The 13,499-nt window shown below is 40.9% G+C and overlaps 2 protein-coding genes across 2 annotated transcripts in view; one reads left to right on the forward strand and one right to left on the reverse strand.

Moving 5' to 3' along the window:
• Nucleotides 1–1,524, reverse strand: part of CAGE1 (cancer antigen 1) — a 60,762-nt gene extending 59,238 nt beyond the window's left edge. Inside the window, exon 1 of the mRNA XM_025384134.1 lies at nt 1,411–1,524. Within this exon, the coding sequence (XP_025239919.1) occupies nt 1,411–1,423 (13 nt within the window). The 5' untranslated portion in view covers nt 1,424–1,524. The remainder of the gene's footprint in view (nt 1–1,410) is intronic.
• The window catches only part of RIOK1 (RIO kinase 1), a 30,508-nt gene continuing 18,344 nt past the window's right edge, over nt 1,336–13,499 (forward strand). Inside the window, exons 1-6 of the mRNA XM_025384135.1 lie at nt 1,336–2,221; nt 5,259–5,460; nt 7,223–7,313; nt 8,880–8,949; nt 10,853–10,895; nt 13,126–13,218. Of these exons, the coding sequence (XP_025239920.1) occupies nt 2,151–2,221; nt 5,259–5,460; nt 7,223–7,313; nt 8,880–8,949; nt 10,853–10,895; nt 13,126–13,218 (570 nt within the window). The 5' untranslated portion in view covers nt 1,336–2,150. The remainder of the gene's footprint in view (nt 2,222–5,258; nt 5,461–7,222; nt 7,314–8,879; nt 8,950–10,852; nt 10,896–13,125; nt 13,219–13,499) is intronic.

Here is a 13,499-nt window from a genome sequence, read left to right on the forward strand (position 1 = left end):
AAATTCTTCTTGTCCTTCCAGGCCATGCATAGCCTGGAGTGACATTACCTACCCAGTACTCCCCTGCTCTACTCAGATCAGGCTCATTTCCCTGCAAACAGATAATGTTCCTTACGAATTAAGCTTCAGTCATCTGCCCTGGCACGTGCTTCTCTCCTAAAACCTTCCGGTCTACCCATTTATCTATTTTCAAAATTGCTTCAATGTCTTCAGCCTCTAAATCTCTTACAATTCAGTACTTGGTGATTTCGTTTACTGTTTTAGAGCTTCACCACTGTTTCAAGGGTGTTAGTGTTTGTATTTACAGATCATAAATGTCTTAAGAGGAGTAGACTTACGGCTTTCCAATATCCCCTACTGCAAATGGACCGGTGCTGTCTACACAGCAAACATTGATTGAATAAAACCTGCATTCTAATGATTTATTTCTATCAAGCTCTCTCAATTTATAGTCATTACTCATCTGCCTGGATTCTTTTTTTTTTTTTTTTTTTGTGACGGAGTCTCGCGTTGTCGCCCAGGCTGGAGTGCAGTGGCCGGATCTCAGCTCACTGCAAGCTCCGCCTCCCGGGTTTACGCCATTCTCCTGCCTCAGCCTCCCGAGTCGCAGGGACTACAGGCGCCCGCCACTTCGCCCGGCTATTTTTTGTATTTTTTTTAGTAGAGACGGGGTTTCACTGTGTTAGCCAGGATGGTCTCGATCTCCTGACCTCGTGATCCGCCCGTCTCGGCCTCCCAAAGTGCTGGGATTACAGGTTTGAGCCACAGCGCCCGGCCTCTGCCTGGATTCTTTTATTGAATGTCTGAATGAATAGTTTATTGAAAATCAGTTGTTATCAAACCTATGTCATCACTCGGTAAAAGACAAAAAAGTAAGCCAAGCAGACTAGTCAAGATCAGTGAAAGGCCCAACTTCTTGCTCACCTTTCCCTTGTCTTTCAAATAATGCTGCCTGGATTGTGGTGAGATCTGAAAAATTCTTGCTTTGTTTTCTCAATGCAAAACAGCGCAAAGGACTTGTTTCTTAAGTTTTCTTGTTTGTGAACCCAGCACTTCCGATTACATTTCTACAACTTTGTTCATCCCTCATATGGCACTGCACAATCTGCCAGTTTCCCTCTTTAATTTAAAGTTAGGCTATTTTTTCCATCTTTGATTTGTCCTTACAGGTTTATGTTGGATTTTTAACATATTTATCAAATGTTTGAATAGATGTCCCAGACATTCTAAAGCTGTTTTAGGATAGGAGTTGAAAGAGGTGTCACGGGCGTTACTGGCAAAAACTATAATCTTGTTTAAAAGCTTTTTCAGTTGTACGACAAACTTTACCTTTTTAAAAAGCACTTATCTCATTCATTTTTCACCTCAAAACGAGACACCAAACTTTTTAAGACACAAAAGTGTGCTCACTTCCAGGATCCATAGTTTCTTGGACCCACGCTACGGACCTGGCGCTCCCTCCCTCTGCACCGGGTTTTGTGGGAGGGAGAACGCTTTCCAACCTCCTCCACCGAGGACTCTCACAAACTCGCAATGGAGCTCCCGGAGAGTTGGAACGCCCCTGTGTGACGTCCGCCCGCGCCCGGGGATCTCCGCGGGGAGCCTGCGAGTTCCGAACCACTGTGGGTGCGGCGGGGGACGGCCTCGGGTCTGTCTTCCCAGAGAGTGGTGAAGTTAGGAGGTTACGACCCCCTAGGCCGAACAGCCTGCGGGCTAGCTGGCGCCTCCTGCCGCAGTAAACACAAAGTGGGGGAAAAAACCCAAAACTCCGAGAAGAAACAGCCAGCACGGGCCTCGCCGGGCCAGTTACTCAACACGCCTGCCCGGGAGCACAAAACACCCACAAGCCAATAATACCACCCGGCATTCAGAGCGAGCGCCGGACTCTCAGCCCGGCGCAGGGGCAGGACTTCCGCTCAAGCCAGACTTCCGGGCGAGGCGGGGCGGGGCTTCCGGTTGGGGTGGCAGGGTGGCAGGGTGGTGGATCTGTTGGTCCCGTTTTCCCGTCGCACGTGGTGGCCACTGTTGGCTTCTGAATGCTTTGCAAGGCGGAGATCCACGCCGAGGCCGTTGGATCGGCCGTGGGTACATCCGTCTGAGCCGTTCCTGTCCCAGCGCAGAGCGGCGGCCTCCGGCGGCGCCCTGCAGCCATGGACTACCGGCGTTTTCTTATGAGCCGGGTGGTCCCCGGGCAGTTCGACGACGCGGACTCCTCTGACAGGTAGGCGGCCGTACAGTGCCCTGGCTCTGGTTACTGCTCTCACCTTGTCCGCCCCCTTGGGGCGTGGATTCTTGTTTGTAGTTTAGAGGGAGACTAGTGGTTCATCACTCAGCGTCTCTCTTGACAACCTTTTGCCTGTTTCTGCATCCCCACTGGGTCTTTCTCCCCGTTCACGCGGCAGTTAGTGAAAGCCGCTTGTCAAGGGAGTCTGCGGTTTTCAGGTCGGTTAGCGTCACTGGAAGGCAGAGTTGGGGATAGTGATTAGGACACATGGGTTTTTACGCTTTAACCACATTTAGCGTTCAACAAATACTAAGCACTTAATATGTACCACGTTCTGTCCTGGGCGCCGGAGATGGTGATGAACAAGACGAACCAACTTCCTGCTGTCATGGAACTTTACCTTCTACGTGAAAGAGAGGGCACACCATTTAAAAACCAAATAATGATATAGACTCTGCAAATCGTTTAATATACCAAGTGCTGACTGAATGGGTAGGGAAAGATTAAGTCCAGATTTGAATGACGAGGAGCTAATCTTGGCAAGAGCAGAGGGAACAGCATTTCACACAGAAGGGACAGCAAGAGCAAAGGCCCCGAGGCCAGAGTGCCTGGAGCACAGTGGAGGTAGTTGAGAAGATTGGTAGGGTGATGATAGAGAAGTAAGAAGGGGGGCCAGATCATGGAGACCCTTACAAGTGATGGCGAAAAGTTCAGATATTAATCTGGGTCTTACGGAAAGCCATAGGAGGGATTTTAGCAGAAGAATGACATTATTTAGTGATTTAAAGGAATCATTCTTCTATGTAGATGATGTTCATGGAGGGTGGGAGTGGAACAGAGAGACCAGTTTAAAAGTAATAAGGTAATCAGATTCAAAGATGGTGGGGACTAGAGCTCAGATCCTGAAGATATGTCTTGGAGGTAGAAGTGGCAGGGTTTGGTGGTAGATTGGACGTGGGGTCTGGGGAAAGAGGAATGAAGGATAACTCCTGCCTAAAAGCAAAATGAAACATATTGGAGTTAATTTTGGAATTCCAAGAAAACAGTTTATACTTTATGTTTACAGTAAGGATTCATTACATGTAGATTTTATTAATTATTGGGGATGTTTTTAATAAATATATGTATGTTGACTGCTTTCTGTGTGTCAGATCTAGTCTTAGGTCGTAGGGAGGCATTGGTAAACACCCTCCTGAATGACACAGAGCTTGCACCCTAGCAGGGGATACCGATATTATTAAATAATTAGACTATTTGTATTCGAATTGGGTAAGTAGTGCAAAGGAGATGTGGCTGAAAAATAGGGAAGACTTCCTTGAGCAAGTGATAGTGAGCTGATACCTGATGGATGAGTAGGGGTTAGCCAGAGAAAGAGGAAGGGCACTCCAGTTTTATGGTTACAGAGAAGTGTACAAAAAGCCTTAGGGAAGAAGTTAAGCAGCAGAAGAAACACAGCCAGCACAGCTGGTGGGTAGTTAATGGTAATGAGAGGACACTAATTTACCATTCACCCCAGGGTATTGTAAGGATACACCAGTGATTTTCCATCAGGGAAGATGTTGCCAACCCGACTTCTACCCAGGGGACTTTTGGCAATTTCTGGAGACGTTTTTATTTGTCACAACTGGGGGTGGTGGTGCATTAGTGGCATCTGTTAGGTAGAGGCCAGAGATATGCTGCTAAACATCCTACAATGCAGAAGACACTCCCCCACAATGAAGAGCTATCTGGCAAAGTTATAACTTCAACATGCCACTCTGGGCAATTATGTATCAATCTATGGAGCACATGTATGAAGTCCTGGTAAATAGCAAGTGTTTGATGATTATCTGTTCTCTTCCTCCACATGTCCATGGGGAGCCCTCAGAGCCATGGCTAATTAATAAACTGGATTAATAATCTGACTTTGCTTAAAGTTATGTATGTTTTTCAGGTGGTATCTCCTATTACCAGCTGCTTTTTTATGGTTTCTGTCCTTATTCTGTACGTGAGAGATAAAAACTGAATTTGGCCTCTGTTGAATTTGGCCTGCAGATATGTTTTGTTTGGTATGCACAGTTATTTGTAAAAATTGACTATGCCAATCAAGGGATAGATTTTACACAGAAATCCAGACTTATAGCTTCTCTTGAAAACTTAAGATCTGGTAACACTAGGCCTGAATTCTAATATGGCAAAAAACAAACAAACAAAAAAGCCCTTACTAGTTGTGCTCCCTTTACCTTGGATCTCTTCTCCCAGTTTGCCAGTCCCCGCTTCTATCATGCAGCCTACTTCACTCATTTGTAGTGCCTGGCCCCTGTATTCACCGTTTTTTCCCATCATGAACAGGGTTGATTTGGATTTCTTTGTGGGACACAAATCTTGATGTAACTTCTTTTGTTGCAAAGTGTTATTGAGTTCAAAGTAAGGCTGCCTTAGACTTATTCCCAAATTTTTTGTCAGAAAGCTTTTTTTTTTTTTTAATTACAATTTTTTTTTTAGAGACAGGGTTGCCCAAGCTGGAGTACAGTGGCACAATCATGGCTCACTGCAGCCGTGAACCCCTGGGCTCAAGCAATCCTATGACCTCAGCCTCCCAAGTAGCTGGGATCAAAGGTGTGAGCCATTGCACCAGCCTTTTCTGCCCCTCTCTTTTTTCTTCTTTTACAGAAAGATTTTCCTCTCTCTTAAAGCAGCTCTGTGAATCATTTTCCTAGAGTCAAGTCTGGTATACTGGTCTGAGTTGTGTATTCAATAGAGAAGATAACAATGTAATTTCTAAGTTCACCAAGGCAGAAGCAGATTTAACACTTGATGTGCTTCTTCAATAGTAGGATTTGGGCATGGAGAATGAGCAAACAACTGCAACAGAACTGGAAAACAGGAGAACATGGTTTTAAGGAGATGGAGCTTATCAGAAGGTGTATTGTATATAAATATATAATCTATTCTAGATTTATCAGTATTTTAATATCTTACATCATAAATATGTGAGATCAGTTAGGGTATGTGGAAATATTGTTATGAAATAATAAAACATTGTTATTTCTAGTGAAAACAGAAACTTGAAGACAGTCAAAGAGAAGGATGACATTCTGTTTGAAAACCTTCAAGACAATGTGAATGAGAATGGTGAAGGTGAAATAGAAGATGAGGAGGAGGACGGTTATGATGATGATGACGATTGGGACTGGGATGAAGGAGTTGGAAAAGTCACTAAGGGTTATGTCTGGAATGGAGGAAGCAACCCGCAGGTATTTTATAAAGGATCCTGCACATCTTTATGTAGTCTGCTTAGGTCTTCTTTTTTAAAAGGCTGTTTTGTGATTCTGAAATTGAATAACTAAAAGATTTTCTTCGCGTTATGCTGTCCTGTAGCCTCAGCCTTTACTGATTTTCACTTTTCATCCTTTCTATATTTCTGTTAATTTCTTGGGTGTGGATTCTTTCCAGAATCTGTAAATGTAAGAAGAGTTATTTAAGGTTTCATAAGATTGTGAGCTTAAAATCTTCATGGGAAAGGGCACGAATTGGCAGTTTACTACAAATAGTTAAGAAACATGGTAAAAAAAGTTCAGCCTCATTAGTAACTACAGAAATGCAGATTAAATTTGTAGAGATGCCATTTTTTCACCTATGAAACTGTTAAAGACAAAACATATCGCTGATGGTCGAGTAAATAGGTGCACTTACTTGCAGGATAAGCTGGTACGTGATAACAACTTTTAAAGCTTCAAAAAACTTGGACTTAGCAATTCTGTGAGTGTGCCAAGACTCAGTTACGAGAATGATCCTCCAAGGTTGTTTACGGTAGAGGAACGTTGGAAACAACCTTGAACCGGATTAAACCTGCTATGGGACTGATTCGCACAAGGAGGCATTATACAGCCATAGAAGATGTTGTAATGGAAGACTGTATTAATGAGATAGGAATAGGTTTATGATTATTTACCATGTACAAAAAGCAAGTGACCAAACCACGTACAGCTGCTTCTCATACTGGAAGTACCAAGTGTGTGAGGCGTTTGGAAGGCCATAGGATTAACATGGTACATCTTCCTGGAGCATAAAGGTTAATCCAACAGTCTTCCTTTGACTATTGAAACAGCTGTATTGGCTGGGTGCAGTGGCTCACACCTGTAATCCCAGCACTTTGGGAGGCCAAGTGGCGGGGATCACCTGAGGTCAGGAGTTTGAGACCAGTCTGGCCAACATGGTGAAACCCTGTCTCTACTAAAAACACAAAAATCAGCCAGGCATGGTGGCGGGCACCTGTAATCCCAGCTACTTGGGAGGCCGAGGGTGGAGAATCGCCTGAACCCAGGAGGCAGAGGTTGCAGTGATCCTAGATCATGCCACGACACTCCAGCCTGGGCAACAGAGCGAGACTCTGTCTCTAAAAACCAGCAACAATAAAATGGCTGTATCATGGACCAGAATGTATGCATTTTAAAATAACCACATTGTGAGTAACAAGAGATTTGACATCTTCATATCGTCTTGTTTTGGTGACTCCTTCATTGATTCATAATGAAGCTTTGAGCGATTTCATTATTTAAGTTTGTGCATGGCACCAGTCTAAGTGCTAAGCCTCGTACTTAATATTTCCCTCTCTTGAGACATTGGGCCCAAAATGAAATTCTGAACCAGCTTAATGTTGGTCTTAGCTCTTTATTATAAACTTTAGAGGTAAATGAACATTCTCAAATTTTAAGTCTATAAACCAGTCAAATTAGAAAACTACATTTAATTTTAATCTGTTACTTATAATAAGAGGAATCATAGAGAAGTTTTAAAAAATGGATTATGCAGACTCTTTTAGTCATTAATTTTAACCTTCTGTTTCAAAAACTCTTTAAAAATTTTTTTGAGCCAATTTGATTGACTCTTACCTTTCCTTAAGATACTCCTCTAAGTATTGATGCTTGAATAGCTAACTATGAACTAAGGAAATGTGATGATGAATCTTAGGTTTGTATTTCAACTAGTGCCTTAGACTCTGGAATTCTCTTCTAGGCAAATCGACAGACCTCCGACAGCAGTTCAGCCAAAATGTCTACTCCAGCAGACAAGGTCTTACGGAAATTTGAGAATAAAATTAATTTAGGTGAGTTTACAAAATACATCATTGGGCTAAGAGGACATTTTTCTAAAACCATGAAGTGTTGTATAATTTTATTAGATTAAGAAATGAAGGCTTACCATGGTGGCTCACGCCTGTAATCCCAGCACTTTGGGAGGCTGAGGTGGGTGGATCACCTGAGATCAGGAGTTTGAGACCAGCCTGACCAACATAGTGAAACCCTATCTCTACTAAAAATACAAAATTAGCTGGGCGTGGTGGTGCACGCCTGTAATCCCAGCTACTTGGGAGGTTGAGGCAGGAGAATCACTTGAACCTGGGAGGTGGAGGTTGCGATGAGCCAAGATTGCGCCATTGCACTCCAGCCTGGACAATAAGAGCAAAACTCCATCTCAAAAAAAAAAGAAAAGAAAAAAGAAATGAATGTATTCAAGTGTTACTGACTCAATAGTGTTTACAGAACATTAAAATCTTAGTAATTTAAAAACATAACCTTAGGAAAAGACTTAAACTTATGCTATTTTGGTTGTTTTCCCTTTGCCATAGGAATGTAATGTTACAAAAACCCATTTAAGTTATCGTCTGTTCTGTTTTAGGTGTTTTTTTGAGACAGGGTCTCACTCTGTCACCCAGGCTAGAGTGCAGTGGCACAATCTTGGCTCACTGCAACCTCGATTTCTGGGGTTCAGGCAGTCCTCCCACCTTAGCCTCCCAAGTAGCTAGGACCGCAGGTGCACACCACCACACCTGGCTAATTTCTATTTTCTGTAGAGACGGGGTTTCTCCATGTTGATCAGGCTGGTTTTGAACTCCTGAGCAGCTCAAGTGATCTGCCCGCCTCGGCCTCCCAAAGTGTTGGGATTACAGGTGTGAGCCACTGCGCCCAGCCTGTTTGAGATTTTGTAATAGGGTTATCTCATAGTAGGATGTTAAAAATACTGGGGTATTGAATATAGTTACATTTTGTTTCACTAGAGGTTTTTAATGTAGGTGTTAATTATTTAGTGACCTGTTCAATGCCAGGCATCAGAATGTTGATTTGAATCACCACCTCTTAGCAAATGCAGGAGAGGGATGGAGGGACGGAAGGAAGGAAGGCCGTCTTTCTATTCTTGTAGATCTTCACTCTAAACCCAGCACAGTGTCTCATATAAGCTGTCAGTACATGCTAAATTAATATAAGTATTTTAGGGCCTTCTTTGCCTATCATAGACTTATAACTTGAAGTGAAACAAGTTTTTAGAATTAAACTTGAAATTCAGGCAGTTATATTAGTCATGTGAAATACTAGCAATTGTCTAAAATTTATTATGCAAATTAGTATTTTTGAAGAATTTCTGCATCTAGAATTCTGTGGCTCAAATATTACAGCTGTAGTGATGAAAGTGACACCACTTATCAAGGAAACACAGTTTAGTGCCTACTTTTAAAAACATGACATTGTTTTCATTACTAAACTGTATTCTGTCTACAATAAAATATTTAGAAAGTATAGAAAAGAAGGAAGGGGGAGAAATACCCTGTTCAGCAACTCTGTTAATGTCTTTTTGTCTTACGTATTGTTTACATTGTGGGTTTCTTGTATTTTAGATAAGCTAAATGTTACTGATTCTGTCATAAATAAAGTCACCGAAAAGTCTAGACAAAAGGAAGCAGATATGTAAGTAATATTTTAATAATAAGCATGGGTGATAGGGACTAGTCTAGATTAAGCAGCACCTTGATCATAATTCGTTTACAAAAGTTGTTCATTTGTATACTTAAACCAATCATTATTTTGGGGTGTGTGTGTGTGTGTTTTCCTTAGCTTAAATGAGGATAGCCTATGCCTTTGTGAATTAAAAATACTGATGGATCTTGGCTGGGTTTGGTGGCTCATGCTTGTAATCCCATCACTTCAGAAGGCCGAGTTGGGGGGATCACTTGAGGCCAGGAGTTTGAGAGCAACCTGGCCAACATGGTGAAACCATGTCTCTACAAAAAATACAAAAATTAGTCAGACGTGGTGGTGCACACCTGTAATCCCAGCTACTCGGGAGGCTGAGGCATGAGAATTGCTTGAACCTGGGAGGTGGAGGTTGCAATGAGCCAAGATTGTGCCATTGCACTCCAGCGTGGGCCACAGAGCGAGACTCCATCTCAAAAATAAATACATAAAACAAAAATTAATGAATTTTAAGAAATACATAGTAAAACTATAATCTCATGACATTTACAAATGTGTTCTCATGAGGGGAACAGTGTTTGTAGATTTCGGTTTAAAGTAAAATGTGCAAAAATGTTCCCTTAAAATTTATTAAGAATTATTCTTTCCCATGAAGTATTTTTAAAAATTTAAGGGAAGACTATTAACTAATGATATAACTGAGAACTGTTTCTGTTTACACTTCTGTTCTCAAAGCCAATTATTTAAGATCTGGCTCACTTCTCTTATATGCTACTAACTCTAAAGTATTAACACTATATTATAGAAAAAGACACTAAGATCATACAACTAACTATGAGAATTGAACTTAAAAGCCAACTTCCTTCCGATTTATTGTTATGTCCAAGAGGTATCAGCTTTTTGAGATACACCATATTCATTTGTTATTTCACTGGTATCTGTTTGAATCTTTGTGTTTAAACCTTTATTAGTTTAGGTTAGTGTGCTAGGTGGAGTCACTCAGTGTATGAGCAGAAGCAAATCAAGAGTCTGCATTTGAAGACTGTCTTGAAATTATTTTCAAAAAACAAAAAATCTGCCGGGTGCAGTAGCTCACGCCTGTAATCCCAGCACTTTGGGAGGCCAAGGTGGGTGGATCACAAGGTCAGGAGATCGAGACCATCCTGGCTAACAACGTGAAACCCCGTCTCTACTAAAAATATGAAAAATTCGCCGGGCATGGTGGCAGGCACCAGTAGTCCCAGCTGCTCGGGAGGCTGAGGCAGGAGAATGGTGTGAACCCGGGAGATGGAGCTTGCAGCGAGCCAAGATTGTGCCAGTGCACTTCAGCCTGGGCAACAGAGCAAGACTCCATCTCAAAACAAACAAACAAACAAAAACTTGTGCTTAGAAAATGACTCTAAAGAGAAAACCTTGTAAATGACTAACTCTATGTGGAGGCTGAGGCAGGAAGAATACTTGAGCCAAGGAGTCTATGTCTAGCCTGGGCAACATAGTGAGATGCTGTCTCTTTAAAGAAAAGAAGACAAGACTTTAATTCGTGCTAATAGAATCATTAAAGATTTGAAGGACAGTATAAATATACTCAGTGTTTTCTCTTTTTCAGCATTGTTCACTTTACCCAGACGGCTCTTTGATGCTTCTGAAATAGGAATCGATTTTTCTTTTTACTGCATACGTACTCCTTTTGCCAAAATACAGAATTGAATTTTGCATATTCAGGGGAAATGAAGAAAGTTTCACTGAGTAGTGAAAAATATACAATCATATCATAAAATCTGTTATTTAAAGAAACTACTTAGGAATTTTCATGAAATTATCTATATTTAGAAGCTTTTTATTTTGGCTTCTCACTGAATTTTGAATGTGTCAACTATATGTTTTTGTTTTTGGTTAGGTATCGCATCAAAGATAAGGCAGACAGAGCAACTGTAGAACAGGTACAATTTAAATGTGTTGCAAACTCTTCTTTTTAATTAGCATTTCTTTTCTCTTTGAATTGTAGTTTGTTTTTATCCTTTTTGCTTAATGCTAATGTTACCTAAAATTAGTCCTATATACAATTACTCCTTTTTATAGTTTCGAGTTTAGAGACATATTTTGCTTTTATAAGACTATTGGATGAATTAGGGTCGTAGTCCTTCAGTGGCCTTGCAGAGCCACCATGCAATGCTTTCCCTTCTTGGAGAGATTATCAGACCAGCAATCTTTTAGAAAAGGTCTGCAGGAATCTTGTGAGCTTTCCCAGAAGATAGGTAGGGTATCTGCCACAAAGCAGAAAGTGTGAGTGTAAAAGAGAGAGGGGCAGATAAGGTCTTCAAATTTCCAATTAGGAATCCTTTGTTTAGAAATTATGCTTGTTTTATTCTTTCTATTCAAGAATGGGGAAAAATTGACCCCTAATTTTCCCACATTCAGAAGAATGTGATTGAATATTAGCCTTGGCCCAGATTTTTGATGTGAAGAAAGTGATAAAAAGAGTCAAAACATTTGCCTCTGCCACCTATCACTCCTCTCCACCCCCAACCCCCGCCCCCGTATACACAAACACATGTTCTGAATTCCACCGTTAGACAGAAGCCGGGTCTGGGGTCTGTGTCTTCATTGTCTTCTAGTTTATTTTGTGATGTATTTCTGTAATTGAAAACAAAGTATGGTTCACCTCAGAAAAATGAGATAACCTTAAGTTTCAAAGACCCTACATAAGTTTAGGGTTATTTTTGGCAGGACATTCTTTTTCTCTTTCAAAATTAATTTTGAATGATAGAGTACACAGCTTGAGTCTTCAGCTGTCTGTAAAATATATGCTTGTGTATACATTTATCATCTCTTTCCTTGTTTTGTTCCTAAGCCATTTAGTTTATTACTTCTTCCTATGCCCCTTACTTGTGTGACTACCAACTTTGCAGAAGCTCAGTTCTGTACCCAGAGGCCCATACTCAGCCAGCTGACTTCCCCTCTTTGCTTACCTGTGCAGTAGAGAAGGAATGGAAACTAGTGCCTTTTCATTCTTCTGTAGTTGCAATGGTTGTGATTTGGCTTTTAGTCCTGTAGTCTTCCCAGGTGGTTTTGTTTATATTAACCTTAGGTTTCTAGTGTGACCCCAGCCACTTCGTTGAAGGTGGACCCTAAAGTATAGTTGAGTTTGGCTAGTTTATAATACTGTCTCACCCCATGGGGGCTAGAGGGCCTGCCTGAGCCACAAGGAGTTATTGGTTGGTATCCTTAGAAATTGCATACAAATATTTGGCTGCTCTAGTTTCAGAGATGAACAAGAACAGCCTTTAAGTTCACTGCCTTCTGTTTGTTAGAGAAGGCTTTGAAATCCTTTTTACTCAAGATTGATTACTCTGGCTTGAAGCAGACTCTTGCCGTGATTTACTCATCTATAACGGCAGGGGTCTGCAGACTCTTGAAAGGGCCAGCTAGTAAATAGATGCGAGCATTGTGACTCACATAGAATTTCTGTTTTTTGTTGTTTTTTTGTTTTTTTTTTCAAAGCAATCCTTTAAAAGTGTAAAACCCATTCTTAGCTTGCAGGCTAAGGAAAAATAAGCTGTGGCCTGATTTGGTCCCTGGGCCGGAGAGTGCTGACCCTTGATTTAAAGCTGCCTGTCCATGGCAGTAGCCACTGGGCACTTGAGAAGTGGCTAGTGTGAATTGAATGTGCTGTAAATGCAAAAGACACACCGGAGTTTGCAGACTTAGTGTCAGAAACAAGGACTATCTCACTGATGACTTTTTATATTGATACAGGTTGAAACAATAGTGTTTTAGATATTTTGAGTTAAATAAAATATATTAAGATAATTTCACCTGATTCTTTTTACTCAGTGTAGTGACTAGAACATGTAATACTATTTATGTAGTCTGCATTATATTTCTATTAGCTAATAGCCTAGAGTTCATTTCTGTTTCCCGTGGACTTGGTAGCCTTTGAATTCCATGGATGAACCTGTTAGTTGGTTCCCTTTGGTTCCTTTGGCCTTTACCTGACATTTTACTGATTAACAATTAGAGTGAATAAAAGCGCCAAATAGTGACTCTCATTTAGTCAACCAGGATAGCATAATACAGTTAAGCTCTGCTGTTTATTAATTGTCACAGATTTTAATGAGGAAAATTTGGTACTGTCTTTTGGAACTTTTTAATTTTTGCATTTCTTTTTAGGTGTTGGATCCCAGAACAAGAATGATTTTGTTCAAGATGTTGACTAGAGGAATCATAACAGAGATAAATGGCTGCATTAGCACAGGAAAAGAAGTGAGCTCTTCTTTGGATGATTGAATATTTAGTTTTCTTATTTCAGATACCAAATGAAACTATGGCACTTAGTACTACATTATGCCTTTAAGAAGAAAGAAAAACAAAGTCATACACATTAATATTTATGGTTAGAGAGGAAATTGTACATATAACTATGCCCTTTCACTACCACTGCTGCACTGTGTCATGGAGTCTAACTAGTTGTGCCCAGTAGTAAGGGAGATGGTCAGATTATTACAGGCTTGAGTTCTTTTTTTTTTTTTTTTTTTTTTTTTTTT

Source organism: Theropithecus gelada, chromosome 4 (genome assembly GCF_003255815.1).
Source record: "Theropithecus gelada isolate Dixy chromosome 4, Tgel_1.0, whole genome shotgun sequence".
Classification (NCBI taxonomy): Eukaryota; Metazoa; Chordata; class Mammalia; order Primates; family Cercopithecidae; genus Theropithecus; species Theropithecus gelada.